The sequence below is a fragment of the Nicotiana tomentosiformis genome, chromosome 2, assembly GCF_000390325.3.
Source record: "Nicotiana tomentosiformis chromosome 2, ASM39032v3, whole genome shotgun sequence".
NCBI classification, from domain to species: domain Eukaryota; kingdom Viridiplantae; phylum Streptophyta; class Magnoliopsida; order Solanales; family Solanaceae; genus Nicotiana; species Nicotiana tomentosiformis.
Window position 1 is genome coordinate 135,760,544 of NC_090813.1, and position 24,198 is coordinate 135,784,741.

Consider the following 24,198-nt stretch of genomic DNA (forward strand, 5'->3'; position numbering starts at 1 on the left):
TACCCCAGCGTGTGTTCGAATGCATTTTACCTGCTATTCCCCTTGAATTTCTCCCTACTTTGTTCATCATCCTTATGACAGACCAACTCATGTGTCCCAATACTTTAAATGCGACCAACTCTTAATTGTGATGATAGCCAATTGTGAGCTTAATGTATGTTCCATGTTTGGTTCAATCTTGCGTTGCTTGATACTACTTATAGTCTGTAAGATGAAATGCAGCATCTTGCCTTTATGTGAAAATTTAGTCTTTGACTATTGTGAATTCTGACCCTCTCAAGTGTCAACTGACCTTTATATTCACCATGAATTCTTTAGATCTTGGAATCTCTGTGTTATACTCAGCATGTTAGGCTGTCTGTTGACTGCTGTAGACCATGCCTACTTGCTTGTTTACTATGTGTAATTGTCATTCTCTGACTATGACTCTATCAGACCTTCATGCTTTAGACTTCTAGCTTTGGCTAAGGATGTATATGTGCTTACCATGTTAACCTACGTGACTCCCCAACTTTTCTAATGTTGCGCATGCTAAACTCTTTTATTTGTTATTAACCTATGTAGTTAGTTTTTCATGTCATGTGGGGACTAAGTTCTACTGGTTCTCCTAGTCATTTTTAAGCCATTGTTTGACCAATTTTGTCACCCTATCTTCTAGAATGCAAGTGCCAATATGCTTTTATGTGAGTCTTGTTGAATGTCATAAAATCATGTCCCTATAAGGTATTACTTCAAGGTTGTTTAATTAATTGATATGTGTGGTTCGTCAACTTATATGACTAAGTTGTTTATCTATAATTACTGGATTTGGCATGAGTTCATGTGTGGCCCTAGGCTGTGCAAATGACACACTCTCCTGTTTGAGATATTTTTGGATCTGGGTCTGCTATTCGAGTGAGAATGAACCTGTTGAAGGCCCAGGTAGTGCTAAGTTATTTTCATTTGGGCCTGCTCTTAGTCCAGCAGTTGTTCAGTGTGTAATATTTACACTCACATTCATTATTTTGGGCCTGTAACAATTTGTAAACGAGACAGTTGGGGAATTAGTGGAATGGGGAACGGGTATCCTTTAATCTTCATATAAACGGGTAGAGAGCATGCCTAAAGGGGTTTACATGCTTTATTTGATGCTTTGTTTTACATGCTCCTATTCTACACACTCATAAAAATCATGCCTATAGGAATCATGCACACATCACTTGTACACTGATTCAAACATGTTAGTACAAGTATTTGCCATACTTGTTTCTATGTTACTACTGTGCATTTAGACAACATGCCTATAGGATGTAATAATATATGATTTGTTAATCTAGATACCATGCCTATAGGACTCCAACTAATCAATCGGTCAATCGCTTTTATTGCTTTTAGTATGCTGCCCATCTAAATATCATGACCATATGATCTTAATCGACCAATCAACTACTTTTGTTGCTTCATTATATTTCCATACTTCGATGACATGCCTATAGGGATAAAGTATCATAAACCAGTTTCAATTACCAACCACTAAAAATCCTGCCTATAGGATACTGTCACCTGCCTAAGACGCACATCTATAAAATCAGCATTGGTAACTAAGAGTTCTGGGATTGTTTTCACTACCTTATTATGCAAACAATTAGAAATCATGCCTATAGGACTTGTAACACTCTAACCTGCTCATACGTTAGTCCAGAAACTACAACACTGCCTGTATAATATTGGAACCATATAGAGATCCTACCTATAGGACATAACGACTCTAAGTCTTAATTCTGAAATTGTCTACTGCCTAATATAAGAATCTGAATGCGTGCTTTTGTGCTTACGTGTGGAGGTCAACTTAAATCTTTCATTCCAATTATGTGCAGTCCTATCTATTTTGAATGTCACCTAGTTTTACCATTTTGAGCAACCTAAGTGAAGTCTAAAACCACCTAATAGTAGGTCCAAAGCCTCCTGGACCATAGACATGAGACGGGTAGTGCACACATAGGATACATTTTAGAATTGAATTAGTGCACCTCTAAGTAATAACTTCAACATAGTAATTGGGCAGTAGGAGATGATAGTCTATGCCCGCTGAATAATATGAGCAACACCTACCCCAAGGGAGTTGTGAAGTATTATTTATGTTGTACGGGGTGATCCTTTAGGCTAAAAAAAACTTAGGACCCCCTACCCTTTATATATACTTGATGTTCACACTTAGTTGTAGATTGACACAATTGTACTCTTTGTGATTTTTTAAGACTTGTGTCAATTTGTCATGTTATAATATAGTTTTAACTTCTACATCTTTCTTTACTTATTTGATCACCTAGCTTAATTATCTAATCCACATCTAATCTTTCTTTGTTTATTTTAAGGTGCCCTAACGCACCTTAAAATCGTTAGGTGGCGACTCTTTTCTTTTAATACCCATTTAAAAGAGTTGTCACGTCGAAACCCGCTTTCGCGAGAAAATAAGGTGTGACACAATGGTATAAGATTTTGGGGTTGAAACGCATGTGGTGAGATAAGGTGGATTTGATACGTGTGTTGCTAGTAGGGGAAGTACTTGAAGCCACGCGTTGTGATAAGGTGAGCTAAAACGCGAGATGCTATGTCAGAAAAAATACTTTTCAAAACTAAATACAAGACTCCTGTGGTGATATAAGAAAAGATTGTGAATTATTTTTGTTATTTGAAACTACGAGGTGGTACATATGTAGTGAATCTTGTTGGTACTTCTCTATTACATCACTTGTGTTTGGTTGTTTTGTTTCCTTGACTTAACATTTCTTGTTTCCTTCCGTGATGCATTATTTGCCTTGTTTCTGTGTAATTAATTTTGGTATATTTCTTACTTGTTTCATTCCCATTGCTATTGTTATTACACTGTTAATCACTCATTTAGTTTCTTACATCACTTGTGTTTGGGATTTATATTATTGCATGGTGAGGAAGAGAGATCAAAGTCGAAGAAGAAAAACAAATTCTATCATTTTTGTTTTATTTTCTTAGGTAGTGTAACAATTCCTCCTTGGTTGTTTTTGTACCGCAGTTCTTTTCCAAAGGTTTTGCTTGAATGGGGTGTAGTTAGTTTTTCTTTTATTAGGAATAGAGAAGTCTTGTGCTAAGGTGTTAAATGAAGATAAGTTGTCTTAACTATGTTGTGCCTTGAGAGCAGTGAGTGTTTTAGTTGTGACGCCTAGTCTCATCTCTTGAATCACGTATTGTAGTACCTTAAGTTGTTTGATTTTGACTCTGCTTTGACTGGAGAGTCGAGATAAATTCGTTCTTAAGTGAGTTATGTGCCAACATGTGTGTGAGATTGTTATCGATATTCTGTGCATATCAGTTGATGTCTAGAACTTGCCCCGTATGTTTGCAAAGAGAAATAGCAGTCATGTTCAGTCTAGGAATTGATATAGGCATTTCTTTGCTGAACCAATTAAATACCTCTGACCCGCCTAATTGTTTTGTTTTTGGCAACCACACTATAAGCCTGACCACTTTATTTAAATTGACTATCTGTTTGAACCTTTTACCTCTTTTGAGCATTTGAATTTGTTATGAGCTTGTTAAAATCTAAGTGGAGGTGCGGTTGGGTTTTGAGTAGAACTGAGAAAAATGGAGAAAGGTTCACTATTTGAAAATTTATGAGAGTCACCTGTCAAGAATTGAAAGAAAGAAAAAAATGAAGTTTCATGAAAAGAAAAATCATAACTTTGAAAAGAAAAAAAAGATTTTGTATATGTATTAGGAAAACAAATCGATTCTTTGCTAGTAGAAGTTCTCATCTTATTTATGCTTAAAGAAATTGAAAGCTTGGTGCTATTAGGTTGTGAATGTTGGTATTTGGTTCAACATAAGTGTGGAGTTTGAATTGTTAATGTATATGTACTAAAATACTTCGTGAGGTGTAATCACTTTGTCCAAATTGTATTACATGCCTGTCCCCGCAGCCTACATTACACCCAAATAAAGCTGTACTTGATCTTTGACTGAATGAGCTCAATTTGTAGAGTATTACACTACGGGCAAGCCTATGGTACATTTTCTGTGGAACATGAATTTTAATTCTGAGAGTGAGTAAATTCTTTCTATCTTGAGTTCCTATTTGTTCGTGAATTCTATTGTGCGTGGAACTACTCTCTATTTATTATGTGAGGGCACATGACTTGCGAAGGAAAGGTAATGTATTTGGTTTCTGTGTTAGAGTAAGTGAGCGGGTTTGAAAAATAATTGGTGATTTTGAGTCGAGTCTTGAGGCTAGTGGTGCTTTGTCTATTTTAAATATTCTTGGCATGATGTGTTAGGGAAGTTATATGATGAGTAGGTCGTCTCTATATGAAATATAGTTTGATTGCTCGAGGACGAGCAATGGTTTAAGTGTAGGGTGTTGATGGTAGGCTAGAAACCCGTATTTTAGCCATATTTTGCACTCAAATTACTACACTTTATTCGTGTTTGAGCTTAAATGATGGTGATTTGTACTTATTACGTGTTCTATGCCTTCCAGGACATGATTCCGAGTTAAGAAGATGATTAGGAGCTAAATTGAATAATTTGGAGCTTTGAAGTTTGAGTAAACGCCCAAGGAATTAAACTGGGATCGCGTTTGGGGGTCGAGGACCAAGTTTGGATATCAAAAAGTGCACGAAAGAAATTACACTGAGAATCGGCAATGCAAAGTGGTTTGTCTGGCAAAAATCTACTCTTTGAAAATTTTCACTAGCACGACGTAGGGCACGACGCATTAGTGTATTTTTGCGATCTAATTTTCCTACTTTGGCTTGGAAATGATAGTTTCGTCTGGGGCTGCCATGGTATAAATACACCAAAATTATAATTTTTAGAGGACTTTTGACTTACGGAAGATTAGAAGAGAATTGGAGACTCAAAGCACAAGGATTCATCATTCTTTCCTCAACTCAACACCAGAGTTTGGATTGAATTCATATTTTCTTATTCTTCAACTTTCTTTGTGATGACTTCCTCCGTGATTATGGAGTAGTTTACCTTAGGGTTTGACATGATTTTGTGGCTTGAATGTTATCTGTGGATTTAATTATTATTTGATTTCTTGAATTTATTGGAAGAGCTTTAACTCTAGTTGTGATTTTATTCATTATCGTGTTTAATCGAAAGAGGAGCATAATATTAAATATTGTTACAACGCATGCCTTGATTTATTTTGGTACTTCTGTAAAGTAATTGGAAGAGCTTTGTGATCTACCTTTTGAATTAATATTGAGAAATATTCGAGAGACATTTCTCTTCGATCATTCTTACCACTAGATTCTTGCAAGTTTCGCCGTACTCCATATTAGCTTATTGAAACGGTATATGTTTAATCGAGAGAGTAACCTGAGTTAGAATAATAGGATAATAACATGTTGAATTCGAGAGAATCAATAGAACATTAAGAGTGAAATTTAATAGTGTCAATTCTAGGATAACAATCTTGCACTTATCATGTAATGACCCTTATTTCCCACACTAATAACAAACTAATTCTGCTAATCTCTAGTTCTTCACAATCAATTGTCAATTGCTTTACTTTTAGTAGTTAATCGTAGTTTGTAGTCATTCTAAATCAAGTGTTGATCATCCTGAATAGCAAATAAGCCAGAAATTACTTAAACATTATCTAAATCTAATTCATGTGGAGACGATAATCATACTATAATATCTTTGGTTAGAGAGCATCAATTTAGTGTTATGTTTTGCGCTCGACAATAGGACATCCGCAAAGGTAAAGTGTGCAGTTGGAAACGACTATAGTTCGGGGGTACTTATGCATTTTCCCTTTTTTTAACGAAACATTGCATTTCTCCGTACCAAACTCACCCTGTATATTGTATTTTTAATGCAATTAAACCAAAAAAATCATAAATACTAAATATTAAAGTATTAATATTATTCTTATTATTATTCATGCATTATAATCCCAACATAGTTCGGTCCCTAACAAAACAACGAGTCAAGGAATGTATTTGGGAGCAATTTGTGCTGATTTTATTAATTTACTCTTCCATGATGATCAAGTACGTACACACTATATTTTATTCAGCTTGATCTGAAAATGCAAGGGGGGAGGGGGTGAATTGTGGCTAATTTTAAAAACTTAGTTGACTAAGTGTGGATTTAGTCGACTAGGTTGTATACAGTATTTGACTTTAGTAGAGATAAATGAAAAGAGCATACGGTAAAAAGAGACACAACTATTTTTATACTGGTTTAGTACCGGTATGGTACCTACATCCAGTTCCCTTGGGTCACAAGGGTTCTCTTTGAGCTTGATAAATATTTACAGTAGTGATGATTTTGTGAACGTTCACTACCGACGTTGTACAGCAACTATAATTCTTTATAGAGTTGACGCAACTTTCTTTTTGTATTCTACTTCTTCCTATATTTTGAGACACTTGTAGACTCAGGAATACAGTGGTTGTGCTAAGGAATAGAAAGGCTTAGAAACAGATGTTGTAGTTGCGTATCTAATCCTTGAGCTTGCCAATCATCTTATAGGCGAGTTTTGAGAGCTGTTGTAGATTGGTCTTTGATTGATGCCCGCAATATTTTACTGATATTTGGCTCAAGAGAGGTGCCTTTGATTCCTTCATGAGAGATGAGCTGGATTCATTTAAGTGCTCCATGCCCGAAATTCAGGGGGTGCTCCATGCTTTATTGAAGAAAGGGGCAACACTCAAATTATCTCCCATTATGTTGTGTTTCCCACTCAAATTGTCGTGCTCCATGCTTTATCAAAGAAAGGGGCAGCACTCAAATTGTCTCCCATTGTGTTTCCCTTCTATTTTGAATCTCCCGTTTTACTGCAAGTATATCTTCCATTATGTTACTTCACTTTGTTTCTGGATCTTCTTTGAGTTACCGTAATAAACAAGACAAAGTGAGTGAATTGGATTTGCCTTATTGTCATCATTGAAACTTAAGTGTAACATGATCTTCATTAGGGGTGTTCATGAAAACCCGATAACCCGAACTAAAAATCGAACCAAATCGACGAAAAAACGATACTTTTTAGATTTGATTTGGTTTTGGTTTTGAATTTTAAAAACCGATCAAATTTGGTTTGGTTTTGGTTTTAATCAAAAAATAACTGAAAAAAACAAATCAAACTGACTGTAGAAGTAGCTATTTAAATTTATTATTACACCTATATATATATATATATATGTATGTATTTTTTTATGGTACATATTAGTCGTTTGTATTTTAAGTCTAGTTCTTTGCTATTACAATAATCTAATTCTTTGCATTTACATTCTAGTTTGATTGGTAGTTTGCTTTTGCTAAGTACAAGAATTATTTCATGTTAAAAATAACTGATTTTTAATTGAGTATTTAAATTATTCATCACTAATTGATTCAATTATCATCAATATATCATGGTAAATGATAGATTTCTCAAAGAGCAATTGGGTTGATAGTGTTACGTTGAAAATGTAGTCGCCGGAATATGTGTTTGGTAGTGTATGTCTCATAATAAGAAAAAAAACGATAAATAACCGAAAAACCAATAAAAATCGACAAAAATTGAATCGCTAAAAAACCGACTTAATTGGTTTGGTTTGGTTCTAACATTTTAAGAACCGACTTACTTGGTTTGTTTTTTTTAGGGAAAAACCGATCCAAACCGAACCATGAACACCGAAGAGAACAAGTAAATGATATCTTTTTCCTGAACCTAAAGGACAAAGAAGAAGAAAATTAAAGTGGAACCAAGAGATATATATTACATGTACGTAGAAGTTACATCAATAATTTTCACATAATGGAACAAGCATTTGGATTGTCGTCACTGAAGAGGTAAGTAATCAATCGTATGTTCCTCTGCATTTGCCTGCGGAACATTTTTAACAAAACCAGCAGGAGCTTTTTTGTCATAAGCTTGAGCTACGTATGGATAGGAGACAAGATCATAAGGGACATACGGCCAGAATATTGCCATTTTCCCAGTGCTCTTTACTTTCTTCAGTACTTTGTTTGGATCAATATGACCACTCACTGTTATCCTGTTTTGCTTTCTGTTCACTTCCACTGTTTTCACACCTGAAATCCAATGCAACTTGAGTTCTTTTCATTTCAGAGGATAAAGTTTGGGTATAATCAGCAAAGTCTTTATTTCTAACTAAGAGTTCATGTTTTAGGCACTAGTAAATGTTTATGATAAATTAAATTGGTAATTTGGGAAAAAAGTAACTAACCTCTTATTATAGAATCAAATTCATTAATAATATAAATAATATTAACATTATATATGTATAACTTAAATCCTTTGACAAAAGAAAAGGGACAAATTCTATATGCTTATGGACAATGGACATAAAACGTTTATTCGTTATATGACTTGAGACCAATAAGCCTCCATTTTAAGAGCCTCTTACTAGACCTTCTTTGCATCAGTATTATAACTCAAATTATAAAATCAAAATAGCGTACATCCAACGGCAGTTTGAATTTGACTTTTGTTTTTCACCGCAGTGAATTTAGAAGACCATATAACTTTAGAAGCAATTTTATTTGTATTCTTAATATTTAAACGTTAAACACATCTTATATTCATGAAGAGAGCTTTATACTTTAGAGTAAAGAACCTTTCATACTGTTAACGGCATTCTTGACTTTCCTTTCACATCCATCACAGTCCATTTTCACTTTTATTTCTACTGTCTGCCAAGATAAAAATCAGAATTTGTCAATATCACAAAAATTTAAACCAAGAATGACCAAAGAGAAAAAGAGAAAAGAAAACAAAAAAAGGCGAGAAAAGAGTACAAAAAAAAGGATTTACCTGCATGGGTTTCCTATTGGTTCTTGTGTTAGTGACAGTGCAAAAGTTTGATAGAAAGTGAAGAGCACCCATCTTCTCCTAGCTTCCCTTTACTTTAGAGGAAAGATGTGCATGCAACGAAGAGGCGATGAAAATGAGGGAAGAGGAATTTGGGGGTGCAGAAGATTAGTGTTGAGCACAATTGTGACACCATTGGTAGGGTATTATTCCTTATTTATTTGTATATATGTTAATTTGGGAATTTGTTGTAAAAGTTCTTCTATGATTGCTTCTTTTTTTCGTTCGATAGATTCGGCTATGCCTTTTCATTCGTTTATATATCAATTATCAGACGATGCCAACAATTATTGGCTTCTGGTGTAGGTTGATTATCTTATGTGCATAGGATTATAATTTTTAAATGTATGGATATAAACATTCTTTTGTTAATTTGTTTGTGATCAAACGTAGCTTCTCATGGATGATGAGTAGCCGAAAGGTGATTATCCATTTTGAGATATCAACGATGTTAAAAAAAAATTATTTAATAACCAAAAGAAAATGTTAGACAATGTCGTGGTTCAGTCAATGAAATGATATCATCGGAAACCAGGGTTAAAATCCCAACAAGAATAAATGTTGTAGCTTATTTCCTCCCATCTACCTCAAGTTTTGGCGGACAAATTTGGTATTCAATACTTGTGTTGTGTTGGTAAGAAATTGTAGCATCGAAAATTACAAACTGGTCCACATACAATCACTATATAAAAAATAGTAAAAGGTTACAAGAAAACAAAAAATTGACTTTAATGTTTGTCCCGATTCTCCGATTGCACTATATTCGTAAGACGGGGTTGGTAGGAGGGAATAGATTAAAAATTGCACGGGCGACCAAATAAATTGCACGGGGCGCCCTAGTTAGTCGCCCCTATTTAACCTATACTTATTTTTTTAAAAGTTTTAACTTGAACCTACTTTTTAAACAATTTCACGCCTCTTTCTCCTTCCCTTCCTCCTCATCCTTCTTCTTCTTCTTTGGGTGACAATAATTTTATATGGTGGTTATTAACATATTTTAATGTAGTTTATGATGTTTTAGAATAGTGAGGTGTTATGACACTTTATTTTTTACTATTGCTTAGGGTTTCTTCTTCTTATTTTTCTTAATTGTAAAATAGTTTCATTAGATTTACTATTATTTTGACAAATTGATGATTGAGGTTTATTTCTGGTGATATTTAGAAGTTATGTTTCAAATTTGAACTCATCTGGAGTAGATTTAGGTATTAAATCGTATATTAGATTGTTATTATTCGAATAACAAGTTTCTGTTTTTGGGCAATTTGCACTTCAGGCCTATTTGGCCTTAAGTGCATAAAAACGTTGGTTGCACTTCAGACCTTTTGGCCTTAAGTGCATCTGAAGTGCAATTTTTCACTTCACACTTATTGGCCTTAAGTGTAGCAAAACGTTTGTTGCACTTTAGACCTTTTGGCCTTAAGTGCATCTGAAGTGCAATTTTTCACTTCAGACTTATTGGCCTTAAATGTAGCAAAACGTTTGTTGTACTTCAGACCTTTTGGCCTTAAGTGCATCTGAATTGTAACTTTTCACTTCAGACTTGTTGGTTTTAAGTGTAGCAAAACGTTTGTTGCACTTAAGACCTTTTGGCCTTAAGTGTATCTGAAGTGCAATTTTTCACTTCAGACTTATTGGTCTTAAGTGCATGAAACCATTGGTTACACTTCATATCTATTTTGGCCGTAAGTGCATCTGAAGTGCAACTTTTAACTTCAAGCTTATTGGCCTTAAGTGAAGAAAACGTTTGTTGCACTTCAGACTTTTTGGCCTTAAGTGCATCTGAAGTGCAATTTTTCACTTCAGACTTTTGGCCTTAATTGCATCTGAAGTGCAATTTTTCACTTCAGATTTATTAGCCTTAAGTGCATGAAACCATTGGTTGTGCTTCAGACCTATTTGGCTTTAAGTGTATTTGAAGTGCAATTTTTTCATTTCAAACTATTTTTTTTAACTTCAGACCGATAAGTCTAAAGTTGATCGTAAAGTGGGTACGCTTGCAAATATTTTTATAAAGTGGTTATAAGTTCAATTGTGACTCCAAAACCGGGTATAGATGCAAAAGCCCCCACATCGGCAAAGCTTGGTAAGTAGGATTGATAACCGGAAAGAGAACAAAATAACTTGTCACAACCAATTATTTAATAGCATAAAAATTACTACTATTTATTATGATTAATTCTTTTATAACGTAAACAATTTTATTATGATTAATTTGTACTTTTTACAATTCAATTTATATTACATAATTAGACTGATCACGGAATTTAAAAAATATAAAGAGACTTTTAAAATTCTATTTTTAAAAAAAACTTTATAGTAGTAATAGTTATATCATCATAATTCATTGATTTGATCCATTTTTTCTTTTATTTTTGCCCAAATTTAACTTAATTTACCATTTTACCATCAACTTCCAGGCTGTCGTCAGTTATAGCCCCGATATTTCCCCCCCCCCCCCCCCCCGGTCTCCCTGCCAAAAACCTTTTGGTCTTTCATTTTCGTTACAGCTCGAATGTCCATGGCCACACAATTATGTCCAAATCATGTAGTCCCATATACAAATTCTTCCATCTGTCGTCGAAATCGAACCACGATTCTTCCGATATTCAGGTCACTTCCGAGTCTTGATTTGGGTAAAAGGCGGGCCACAAGATTGTCAGTTCAATGCTGTGAGAAACAAACAGAGAATCTCCGGACGTGCAAGAATTGCAAGACCCAGTTCGACCCTTTGCTCAATCACCCTCGTGCTTGCCGTTACCACACTGCTCATTTTGGAGGTACCCCTTCTCTCACATCTGTACTAACATACTCCCTCCGTTTCATTAGTTTGACTCGGTACGGAATTTAAGAAAAAAGAAAAACTTTTGAAATTCGTGGTTTTAAAAACTTAAGGGATAAAAACCTTGTGAGGACATTTCAGTGATCATAAAAACTTTTCAAAAAGGTAAAATGAACCGTTTAAAGTTGAATTATTTCCAAATATATAAATGTGTCATTTATTTTGGAACAGACTAAGAAGGAATGTAACTCATCTAATTTGAAACAGAGCGAGTAGTTACTAATCTCTTAAAATAGGTAGATAAAACCTTTAATTTTGGTAATTCCTATAGGTAACTTAATTCTTCTTTTTTATTAGGAATCAAATGTTCCAGTCTTTGGACATTATGGAATATGAAGAAAAAAAGTAAGTAGTATAACTGTTTCACTGCGCTTAGGAGAGGGGGGGGGGGGGAGTTATTTCCATCCGGGGAAGTTTGTAATTATCGTATAGTTACTCAAAGGTGATAATTATCTCTAAGGGGTCGTTTGGTAGGAGGTATAAGAAAAAATAATGCAAGCATTAGCTCTATGCATTACTAATACCTTGTTTGGTACATTTTTTCTACCTGTGTAGAATTAATACTTGTATTAGTTATACATCATACTTGGTATTATCCTATGTATAAGTAATGCATAGAAAACCATGGCATCAGTAATACCAAGGCTATTAATGCATGCATTAGTATGGTTAAAGACAAAATTATCCTTGAAATCCCTTAAAGCTTGAGAATATAGAGGGCATTTTTGTAAACAACTATTTTTCTTAAAAATTATGCAATGCATTATAATTTTAATACACCACACCAAACAGTAGATAAGAAATAATATCTGCATAACTCATGTTTGCATTACTAACCCATGCATTACTAATACACCTTATTCCGCACTATTCTTATACACTCTACCAAACGACCCCTAATTGTGGTCTATCTTTAGGTTAAAGTACTATGTGATATAAACTCTATGTCTAAACTTTGTGTCAGGTCAAACTTATATCTAATTAAAATGGACAAAGAGCGTGCAGGTAAGGATACATTGCGGTTTTGACTTTCTTTTAAGAGATACGCAATTGTTGTTTAGTGTAGGGAGGGCTGAGTTATTTCCATCCGGGGAAGTTTGTAATTATCGTATAGTTACTCAAAGGTGATATTTATCTCTAATTGTGGTCTATCTACAGGTTAAAGTACTATGTGATATAAACTCTGTGTCTAAACTTTGTGTCAGGTCAAACTTATGTCTAATTAAAATGGACAAAGAGCGTGCAGGTAAGGATACATTGCGGTTTTGACTTTCTTTTAAGAGATACGCAATTGTTGTTTAGTGTAATTTACCCGATGTTGTTTTTATTAAAAGATGCCAACTCTCTGAACATGTTAAAAGTTGAGAATGTTTTCACTCACGATAGGATTTTCCATTAAAAGTGTGCTAGTTGAGCAGCATTGAGTCATACTTAAGCTTGCTAATAACGACCCCTCTTGTCCTTCCTTATCCTGCTTGAAGGGTCGTGGCAGCATTATCATTTTGGACAATTCGGCAGTACAATTTTATGTAGGAACATGGAGTGAAATTTTAGACTGAATGGGGGTCAAGCTTCTTTGAGTTGAAAATTTTATTTGGTAAAGGTAAAACTGTTATATGAATTGGGTTTAGGCTTCTCGGAGTTGAAGCTGGTTCCATTCGGTAAAGGTGTTGGTGGCAAAAGGTTTGCCCTGATTTTCTTTTTATATACTTGTCATCAGTTTCTTTTTCTTTTTGTGGTCCACAATAGTAAGTAGATTTGTCAAGAGTCTCTTAAGTTTGATTAGAAATTGTATGACATTGTAGGGAGAGATGTGAGATTTTGAGAATCTCCAACTATTCAATAGTAGAATGTAAAGGGTTCAAATGGAACAGACGGATATAGAAGATTCATATAGCCGAGCGAAACTAGTCTGAGATTGATGTGTAGTGATTTTTGTTATTATTGATCAGCAACTAGTGTTGCCTTGCTTGTACAAACAAGAACTTTTCCACAAAATGAGTAGAGAGGAAAAGTAGTTCTATGCTTTTCCGCAAGAACTTTTCAATCAATCAGGTTACTTTTAGTTGCATGCTTTAAGAGCTCGTATAAAATGAGTATTTTTGGACTCGATTTTTAGTTAGTTAATCTTAGAAATAAAGATTTAGCTGGAGTAGAGAGGAAAAGTAGAATCTCTCTCTCTTTAAATGTATATAAACTTGGGATAGGTCAGTTGGTTTTGGCTGGATGATATATGTATCTTTCTTTTTTAAAATTACGGTGGTGTCTGGATCAACTTGTGCGGCACCTTGATTACAACTTGTTAAACCCACTTGCACAAGTTGCCAAGGTAATCCTACCCACCAAAGTTGGAGCAAGTGTGTACACACCAAAGTGTTGTAGCTGAGATTCGAATATGAGATTTCCATGCCGTTAATCCCATGCCTCAACCACTAAGTCCTTCTGAGTGGATAAGGTGTTGATTTGCAAGAGTCATCCCTGGAAAGCATCAACTTTTAAAGACGAGGACCATGGTCGCAGTTCTAAAGACTATGCATATATTTCAACCTTCTCGATATATCTACCAATCATCACTTCCTAAGCTAATATAACCTTCTTCTCTTGATGTAGGCCAAGCAAAATAGGAAAGGTGGAGCATTTAGATCTTAGTTAATGCAAGTTTATGTAATGATGAACCAATATCTCCCTGGTGTTGTATGATGTGAACGTCATGGCAAAGCTGCTCCGTTAAATAGAATAAATAACTCACAATAGCAATTTCTTTAGAAAGGAAAAAGCAAACCCCTTCTGCGGAATTTACCTTTGGCAAGACTAATTAAGTAATATATGTCAATTATGTGATTTCTCTTTCATATTCCCATTGCGTCTGCATTGCTTTTGAATGGAAGGTACTGGGAGTTTAGCAAGAATAAGAAAATATAGAAACATTATGTTCTCCCTTAAGCCCTTCTGCTTCTTTCTGCAGAAGGAAATAGCACCTTAACTCATCTTTGTTTTCCCTCGTGTTTGTTCGCGCAGGAGAAACAAGGAGGAAATTTGAGAGTGTTTATGCTGGTGGCACCATGGACACCCCTGACGGTGGTAAAGTTTTTCAATACTGGCATTGTTGTGGGTCTGAAGATCCATTTGACGCTGGCTGCACTGCTGCACCTCATGCTTCTTATGATGATTGATAACATTGATTCTCAAATGGGTATACTATAAATACTTGCTACTTAAAGCACTTTGGCCAATTCACAGGTGGAATCTCCTCTTGTATCTCTGTAATTTACTACAGTTGTTTTCTCATAATTGTACAGCATATTTTAATATTCTTTCCCTTGAAATTTGATGCATCTGATACAGTGAATTTCTTTTTCTCCTCCTGTGTGTTCATTTTGAACAGAAGTGTTATGCGTGAAGGATGAATGCATGAAAAATCTCTCGTTCGTAAGAATTCTCCGGATAACAGATTTTGAAAAATACTCATTTTGTAAAGGAAGTGCAATACTTGGTAGAATACATGAAAAATCTACCATTAGTTAGAAATTTGAATGCTATCCTAAAATACGCCCTTATTCATAGGGTAAATGAAGTGATTAATTTGTTATCCAACAAAAAATTGGAAATTATCCTTTTTCCATTACGTAGTGATTAATTTGTTAGTCCGAGTCATGGCAAATTAATGCTATAGTTTTGTGTAAACATTATTTGTGGATAAGTAGTATATTCAAAAGGTATTTGTTACCCTCAATTCTACGCTTGGAACCAAAATTTTACAACTATTTGAGTATACGATTCGGGTATTGCTGATAGTTTCCCAAGATAAACTATTTTGCCCTAACGGGGTGTACAAACCGAACCGAAAAATCGCATCAAACTGAAAAGTCAAACCAAACCGATTAAAAACCCCGACTTGGTTTGGTTTGGTATTGAGTTAAAAACTCGAACCAACCCGACATATAAATATATAATTTTTATATATACTTTTAAGATTTTATATAGAATTTTCTTTAAAAAATGTCTAGAAATATTTGAGATTCTCTTGCGGGATATAAATTTGAATAGAATATGAAGTGCTCCATATTTATTGACCTTAAATAATGGGCTGTATAATCACTTTTTTATCAAGTGTTACCGAAATACGTCTATCGCATACTTCTTTCATATTCATATCATATGTTAAGATCTATTAAATTCTTATATCTTTTTCGAATGTGAAGTGATTATAATATTTAGGTATCATATTGATTTTTATGTTTAATTACTAAATTCAGTTAACCTGAAAGTGTACATCAACAAAAAATTATTGTTATGCGACAAAAAAAAAAACAACTATTATGTGTTACGGATTAATAGAATTCTCCCATAAGAATATTTTAATCGATAATATGTTTGTCAATTTTTTTTATATTTTTACTAAATATATATTTATTTATCAAACATTTAACAAAGTAAGATTGAAATAATATTTAAGTTAAAAAAAATCGAAAATCCGAAAAACCCGACAAAATCGAACCAATCCAAACCGATATAGTTGGTTTGGTTTGGTTTTGATAAAAACCGAACCAACCCGGTTCATGTACGCCCGCCAATATTAACCCCATAATTAACGTGGTCCCTTGAAACCTTACAAAATTTAGTTATGACTTCTTTTTCTTTTGTAGACACACTCCTAAAAAAGGATATCTATTGCTTTCTTCTTTCTTTGTTTAAATTTTTCGATTTAGTTTCCCGTGATCACTAAGATAACTTCGTGGCATTATTAGAGAGCCGATAAACGGATCTGGTCATTGATTTTCTATATATATATATATATATATATATAGGAGAAGTGAAACAGATATCGAGGCATGCGATTAGAAGAAGCAAAATTGAGAGAACTTCATCACTGCAGCTTTTAAAAGTTAAAACCCTCTTGGCTTATGGCTATGTTATGTTAAAATCAAGGTGCAAGTCAGAAACAAATGGCTTCTTCAATTATTAATTATCCAGCAATTATCGTACCATCCAGGAAATGTAGGATGATCCGTCAAAAGCCATCACAAGTCAGAGCTCAGAGCCATAAAGATGAAGGTATTTTTGCTTTATTCTCATTGCATAGATACAACAATGGAATGATGCATTTGGTGATTTTAATTGAAAGTTGATATTACGGCAGGGAGATCATGGCATGTTATTGATGCACATTTACAAGTATTGAGGGAAAGAATAGAAAGAGAGAGGATCAAAGAAAGATTAGAGAAATCTTTGACGTGTATACAAGGTTGGAATTACTCAAATACTGCAACAAGTGAATGTTATGATCACAAGAAGCAGAAGAAAAAAATGTATCATGTATCTCAAACTGTTGAACTCTTCTGCATGGTTTGTGGGACTCTTGGCTTCACAATTCTTGGCTGCACCCTTTGCCAGTACCTCACCTACATTCTAATTCATTTGAATCTTTGGATTTGATCAAACAGTGCCCCCTTTGTTTTATTTTTTCCCTCTTTCTATAACCTTAGACCCATCAATCGAATATACGTAGAATTTGATGTATTTTGTACATTAATTCTATAGGCTTCTTAACTTCAAAGTTAAGATCTCATTTTTCCTTGGCCGTGCGATCTGCTATATAGTACATGTAAAGCCCTTTGTTGATGTATACTTTCTTAAAAGTGAAAAAGAATAAAGAGCTTTATATATGAAGTACTTTATTGATGTTACAACTGAACACGCAATGAAAGAGAGCACCAAGAATAGTGCATGAAAACTGAAATTATTACGATGACTGCAATTGGTAGGACGATAGGTTTAATGCTTTTCAGATATTAGCTTTTAAGCACCTTAATCATCTCACATACATAAATGTACTCTATTCTTAATCTGCCAGTAACTTAACATATGAACATAATTTCATCCCATGTTTAGACAATGTAGAAAATGTTAGGAGCGATAAGCAACATTCATCAGACAGAGACATTGTCATTTGCAACGAATCAACTGCATAGAAGCAACTATTTTGGTCCACAATGAATCTAATAGAGACCACATAACATGTTAAAGATGGTAAACGAGCAATTACAGGCCACAAGAAACTTCAAATGTGAGCAATAGGAGTATTTTCTTTCTGCTAATTTCATTCCAAACAGAGTCCAAATTTTGCATTAAAAAATATGAGAATTTCATTCCAAGATCTAACTGGTAGTGTTTCAATTGAACGGAACAAATTGAAGAATTGTATGACTTAGTACGCACTCAGTCTTCGTTTGCCACACTCTAGTTCAAATAACATTTTATAAATATTCCATTATCTGTAAAATCAAACATTTAAACTGCTATATATTGAAATCTTACGAGAATTATGAATACCTCGCTACCATTTTTATATGGTTTTCCATACTTCACTGCATAAACGAATTAATACTCTGTAATGTTTATTTGTGGATTTCACTTGCAAATCAAGAAGTTTCAGCATGCAAGTTGGCGTTACTTCGTATGACAAATTGAGAAGAAAATTTGAACTTGAATGTGGATAAAAATCCGAAGTTCAATCTGTGGTTTGAAGGTGCGCTTTAAGTGAAATTTCTCAACCTCCGCACTTAAAATCTTTAACTCTTACAATTTTTTTATTTTCAAAATAATACAATTATCAACAGAGACTTTCGTAATTAATTGTTTCAGTGTCTAACTTTATGGGATCTTTACACAAATATCAAGCTGGATTTACTTTTTACTTTTTATAGCTAGTATATATAGATTATACAATAATTATATATCTGTTTGCTATTTTTAATTTAAACGGTTGGATGAACGACTATTTGGATCAATTTTTCAACAATTATTTTTCCAACTTTAGCTTCAAATGTTAGTCTAAATGAGCCGCAAGTCCCATTAGCCCAAAAAAGATCATGCTGGGACACTCAACGTTGGGCTTTAGAAGACCTTTATCCACGAAAGAAAGAAACCAAACTCCCGCCAAAACTAGAAACCGGCTATAGCCTGTAACCCCAAGAACAACCGGTCACTCGTATAAAAGCCAAGTCATCAAATAAAACACCAGGCGCATTTCCTCCGTGCACTTCCCACTCCCCCCCCCCCCCCACCATAACTGAGCTGCTTCTTCTCTCTTTTGCCTTTGCCTCTAATTGTTCATTCTCTCGCAATTCTCCGAATAATTTCTTGTATATTTCATGAAACTTCCAGAATCTCTCACTTCCTCTTATCTGAATCTCACGACGAAGAGTCTCTCAAATTAGAACTCTAATCAGTTTGAATGCAATGAGTGCTGTGAACATCACGAATGTCGCCGTGTTAGACAATCCGGCGTCGTTTCTTGCGCCTTTCCAGTTTGAAATCTCTTACGAGTGCGTCGCTCCTCTCAAAGACGGTGATTTCTCTCTTACTTCCTTTTTCTGTTGAATTTTTTCGTAATTCATATGTACAACTATGATTTTCTTGTTTTTTCTTGATTGTATCATCTTAGAGACCTAATTAGGGTTTCCTTTAATCAGAAATTTGACCGAGATTTCGTTTGAAGTGTTTTCAACTCGTTGACAATCGTTCTCAATTGTTTGCAATCTATTGGATTCATTTTCTTTCATATACTAATTTGTGCTATGATTTAATTGTTTTTGCTTTGGTGTATCATCTCGAAGACCTATTTTAAGTCAGAAAGTTGATGTTCAAGTTGTTCAATGTTTTCAATTCGTTGATATTTGATGAAACAATCAATTGTTCATAACCTATTTCATGTTTTCATATATTCGTTTGTACTTTGATACTTTGCTTTCGCTTCATTTTATAGTCTTCCTGACCTAGTTAGGATTTTTGTACTCAAAAGAAACTGTTAAGTTTTGTACAATTTATTGAATTTTATTCATATATTTGTTTATTGCTGTGATTTTATTGCTTTTGCTTCATTGTACCGTCTCCTATACCCAGTTAATATTTTTATTTATTAAGAAATTTGACTTTTACAATGTTGTTGATTTGTTGATAATTGTTGCAAAATTAATTGGTTTGTAGTAAGCTAACCGATTCTTTGATTAATTAATAAATCGGAGACTTTACATTAATACGTATTCTATTATGTCAAAGCTCGATATTGAATAGTTATCGTGCTTAATCTTTCCCTAGGTTTCTTAAGTTAATGGAAAACATGTAAGAATTCCTTATATATATCACTGAGATAATGTTTATTTAAGATAGTGGTCTTCATCTAGCAAAGCTATATGTCAAATTGCGGGATCGAGGTCAACTTTTGTCTCCTGAAGAGTAAACATCTTCAAGTGTATTTTTATTCTGCTAAAGTGTGTTGTGTTTGAGCGGAAACATCCAAGGCCAAATCTTTTAGTGCTGAATGGCATTTTGGTTTAACAGTCCTCCCGTAATAGGATACATAATGGTTGTGTTAATTTGGTTGGTTCGCTTGACATAGGGTTCTTAATAGTGATTTTTGTGGTTCCTCTCATTGTTGGTTATCGATTGGTTAGTCATGTATTATGCTGGAATTTATAGTATGTGAATATTTGGTTGGTTGTTAATGTCCCAAATAAATTTGGATGGAAACTATCTGAATATTCGGCTCATAAAATGCGTGGGATACTTTGTGTGGAATCCATGACACAGGTCATGCCAGGATCATTAGTAAATTAAGAGTCTCCCAGGAAACATAATTTATTCTCCCATCTATACTTATTTGTATCTATTTTATTTGGATTAGATTTGTAGTGCCAATCCAACACAAGTGCATAACTTTTGTGAAAGAAATTTGGAATGAATGTAATATTTTTCAGGCTGTTAACTAGTTGTGATCCTTTTGCTACCAATTGTCTCCACCAATAATGTATATTTAGGCTGTGCTTGTCGGCTTGCTCGCTACATCAAAGTAGCCAGTTGGGTGAGGAAACATGATTTCACAGATCATACTAGGCTTAGGTATTAAATTATTTCCAGAACAGAAATGAAGGATCTGATAGTATTTCAGCAGTATGTTCACTCTTCCATCTCTCTTAGGAGTGGACCATAATCATAACTCCTCACTTTCCCTTGAACCTTATAGTGGCTGTATAAAGCAGATAAGTAAGCCAATTAATTGCTAGGTTTTTGGTACAATTCAACTAGCAAAGTAATATAATGTATCATATCGTCTTTATTGGGATTTCTGAAGAATATACTTCTGGCTATGTGCTCTCTGCATTGTATTTCCTTTTCAGTTGCTCCCTGTTGCTAATTTGATGATCCAATTTAGACCATTTGCTTGTAATACCAAAAGCATCGAAGCATTTAGGTATGTCCTTGTCGATTTTATTGTAATTGGTTTAAGGTGAGAGGGAAGTGGTGTCAGCATTGTTTGTTACAGCAGTAGTCTGAATAAAGTCCAACTCTGTTGTTCAAATTTGCACGTTATGAATGCATTCATATATATATATATATGCACAAACACCTGCACCCACACACACACACTGCTAATATCACAATATTTTTCATGATTAGCAAAGAGATGTTACAATTCTAATATATCTGCAGAAATTCCATGCGATCATATTTATTATTTAGTACTCTGCTACTTCTGTATTATAATAACTTCCAGTATCCTCTTCATTTATGTAGGGTAACGGATAGGATTAATGGACTTGTCTCCGTATTATCTCCTTAGTTATCTGTCTTAACTTTTAAGGACCCTTTAGGTAGTTGACTTTGGAAGGCGACTTAATAGTTTAGCAATTTCTAGGGAACCTTCTACTCTTCTGAATTGCTTCCTTATTTTAAGTTTTCTGGGGGCTTGAGGCATTGTCAATCTGTAGTTATATTATTTGGCAATATAAATCTGTAGTTATTTCTGCACCCTTTAGGAGGTTGACTTTGGGGGGAACCTTCTATTCTACTCTAAGTTGCTCCGACAGCGGTTTAGATGCTGCACCCGTGTCGACACGACACTAGTATGAGAGTGGGTATGGGATCCGTACCGCATCTGGTCAAACAATTTTGGGCACTTTGACCACAACGGACGAAAAAATTCCAGACGAGATACAAATTGATTCCCCGAAATCAGAACCAAAACTAGGATAAATTTGAAGAAAATAGCATACCTTATCTAGGAAATCAATCATTTACTTATCTATAGCTTGAGAATAAAAAAGAAATCCATACTTTACAAGCTATACGTAAGTATTCCACAAAATTTCTCATAATTTAGAGATATTTTTATATTTTTTTTATTTTTGAATTATTTTTAACCAGATCTCTGCACCCGTACTCGTACTAGGATCCATATCCTCAAATCTTAGAATTTACATCTCGAATGATCCGACTTCTAGATCCGCACCCAGAGGCGGAGCCAGAATTTGAAACTTATGGGTTCAGGATTTTAGCACTTTTAAGTTATTGGGTTCTAAATTAATGTTTTGTACATATTAAATGAATTTTCTAAGACAAATACAGAGGTTGGACCAAAGTTACTTGATTCAGCCGAACCCGCACCTTGGTCTCTAGCTCCACCCCGGCCCGGGCAACTTAGATTCTACTTGCCTGATTGTAAGTTCTCTGGGGGCTTGAGATTTTGCCAATCAATCGTCATATTATTTGACAATGTAAATACCTCCTTGAGTTTTGAGAAGTAACAGGGAATAGATCATAATTCATTTTTTCTTTTTCTTTGATGACTCTTTTATTTATGACATACTAAAGATTGGTTTGGAGGAGGGAAGAGAGGCTACTGCTGTTATGGAGCTTTTATTTTAGATACATATAAATTTGCATTTCAGATTGCTTATATCATGCGGTATGGCACAAAATGGCTTCTGCTTCGTACAATAACCAACCAATGAATTTTGAGCCCTTGATGGGAGTTCGTGTAATAATGACCAGCTGCTAATTGTCTCTTTTAACTTGTAATAGTAGTGTTTTTTTTCTTCATTTTCTTTTTAGGAATTGAAATACTAGAGAATCATCTCTGGACTGCCTATCCATTCTCATTAAATATATCTATGTTCGTCCTTTGACAAGCACATAGAACTGCTCCCACCAAATTGATCTTTTTCTTGTTTATGATCTCGTAGGCATAGACTGTTCTACAAATTAAAGCAACTAAAGATGTTGCTCTCTATTAATATAGTCTTACTTGGTTATATTAACAGCTTTATTTTGGTTTCTATTTTACTTATTTTGCATGCAGACTTGGAATGGAAACTCATTTATGTTGGGTCTGCCGAGGATGAGACGTATGACCAACAACTAGAAAGTGTGCTTGTTGGCCCCGTCAATGTTGGAAATTACCGCTTTGTATTGCAGGTATTACCTCCTGCTTTGACAAGCAACTTGTTTTTAGCTGGGTTTAAGCCTTTCTGTTGATCGGATTTGTGTAATGTTTTCCACTGCTAATACTAGGCGGACCCTCCAGATCCTTCCAGAATTCGTGAAGAGGATATAATTGGTGTCACTGTGCTCCTGTTGACCTGTTCCTATTTGGGTCAAGAATTTGTACGAATTGGCTACTATGTGAACAATGATTATGATGATGAGAAGCTAAGAGAAGAACCTCCACAAAAGGTTTTAATTGACAAGATTCAAAGAAACATACTATCAGACAAACCTAGAGTAACAAAGTTCCCCATCAATTTTCACCCTGAAAATAGTGAAAGCGGGGAGCAAGCCCCTTCATCAGATCACGTGGCTGAAGCAGCTGGGAATGAAGAGCAACAACTACCTTCACCTAAGAATGATTCAGATGAGGCTGGAGCTTAACTGGAAGGATGATACAACTTTTAGCCTAACTCCTAACGTTTTGGTTTGACGTCATCTCGTCCTAGTTCCTTATGGATGATGTCTGATCTGAGCATTGAACTCTTTGTTGGTATCTTCGTCTATCGCAATAGAGTTCTGGTTAAAGTGCGTATGAACTCGAATTGCATTTTGTGGCTGGTAACCTAGGTTGTTTGTCTTTCTGTATGCATTCAGGAATGGGGTTGAAAATTCTGCTTATATTAGATGCCACTTGTAGCTTTACGGTCTACTCCAAAAAATGTGAGTTCGGAAGACACTGTTGTGAGCATATAGTTCTGATAACCTTGATATAGTTTTGTATCTACGTAAGCCAATGTCAAGATTACAATCAGTGAGTTCATAAATGCAAGAAATTATGCATAATCACATTTTTGGCTGGCAACCAGTGAATCACAGTACTTAGATTGGGCAATTTCATTATGACGAAGAACTACACCATTTATGGTGCCGTTACATTATTTTTTAGCTGTATGCTAGTCATTTTGCATAATGATGCAAATCGGAAACAAGATAATGCAGTACCTGACTTAAGCCACCACTTTGCAAATATTCTGGCCTTTACAAGGCTTTAAAAGCAATGAAAGAGGTAGTCTAGTAAAACTCACATTCGACAAGGAAATCTCATGCGATACCTCCAACCGGAATTGAAAAACACACACACACAGCAAGCATGCCTTCAAGGGTAAACAGTTGAAAGATTTGTGTTTTATCTTTGAAGAAATAACTAGGGGTGCAGTCGCATCCATAAAAGGTGAAGGGG

General features: G+C 34.7%; 2 protein-coding genes, 1 long non-coding RNA gene and 1 pseudogene across 3 annotated transcripts; 3 read left to right on the top strand and 1 right to left on the bottom strand.

Annotated features, from left to right (window-relative positions):
* Positions 1 to 7,707: 7,707 nt before the first annotated feature.
* Positions 7,708 to 8,951, bottom strand: LOC104118430 (heavy metal-associated isoprenylated plant protein 21-like; annotated as a pseudogene).
* A 2,368-nt stretch (positions 8,952 to 11,319) lies between these two features.
* Positions 11,320 to 15,049, top strand: LOC138906691 (uncharacterized). Its single transcript, XM_070196140.1, has 2 exons — positions 11,320 to 11,628; positions 14,709 to 15,049. The coding sequence occupies exons 1-2, from the start codon at positions 11,364 to 11,366 to the stop codon at positions 14,861 to 14,863; spliced, it is 420 nt and encodes a 139-aa protein (XP_070052241.1). The 5' UTR covers positions 11,320 to 11,363; the 3' UTR covers positions 14,864 to 15,049.
* A 1,462-nt stretch (positions 15,050 to 16,511) lies between these two features.
* LOC104095779 (uncharacterized) lies at positions 16,512 to 17,380 on the top strand. Its single transcript, XR_011413545.1, has 2 exons — positions 16,512 to 16,745; positions 16,831 to 17,380. It is a non-coding gene; the product is annotated as an uncharacterized lncRNA (long non-coding RNA).
* A 1,351-nt stretch (positions 17,381 to 18,731) lies between these two features.
* LOC104095777 (histone chaperone ASF1B-like) lies at positions 18,732 to 23,806 on the top strand. Its single transcript, XM_009601979.3, has 3 exons — positions 18,732 to 19,041; positions 22,831 to 22,946; positions 23,043 to 23,806. Exons 1-3 carry the CDS (start codon positions 18,933 to 18,935, stop codon positions 23,397 to 23,399), a joined length of 582 nt encoding a protein of 193 aa, XP_009600274.1. The 5' UTR covers positions 18,732 to 18,932; the 3' UTR covers positions 23,400 to 23,806.
* Positions 23,807 to 24,198: the final 392 nt, after the last annotated feature.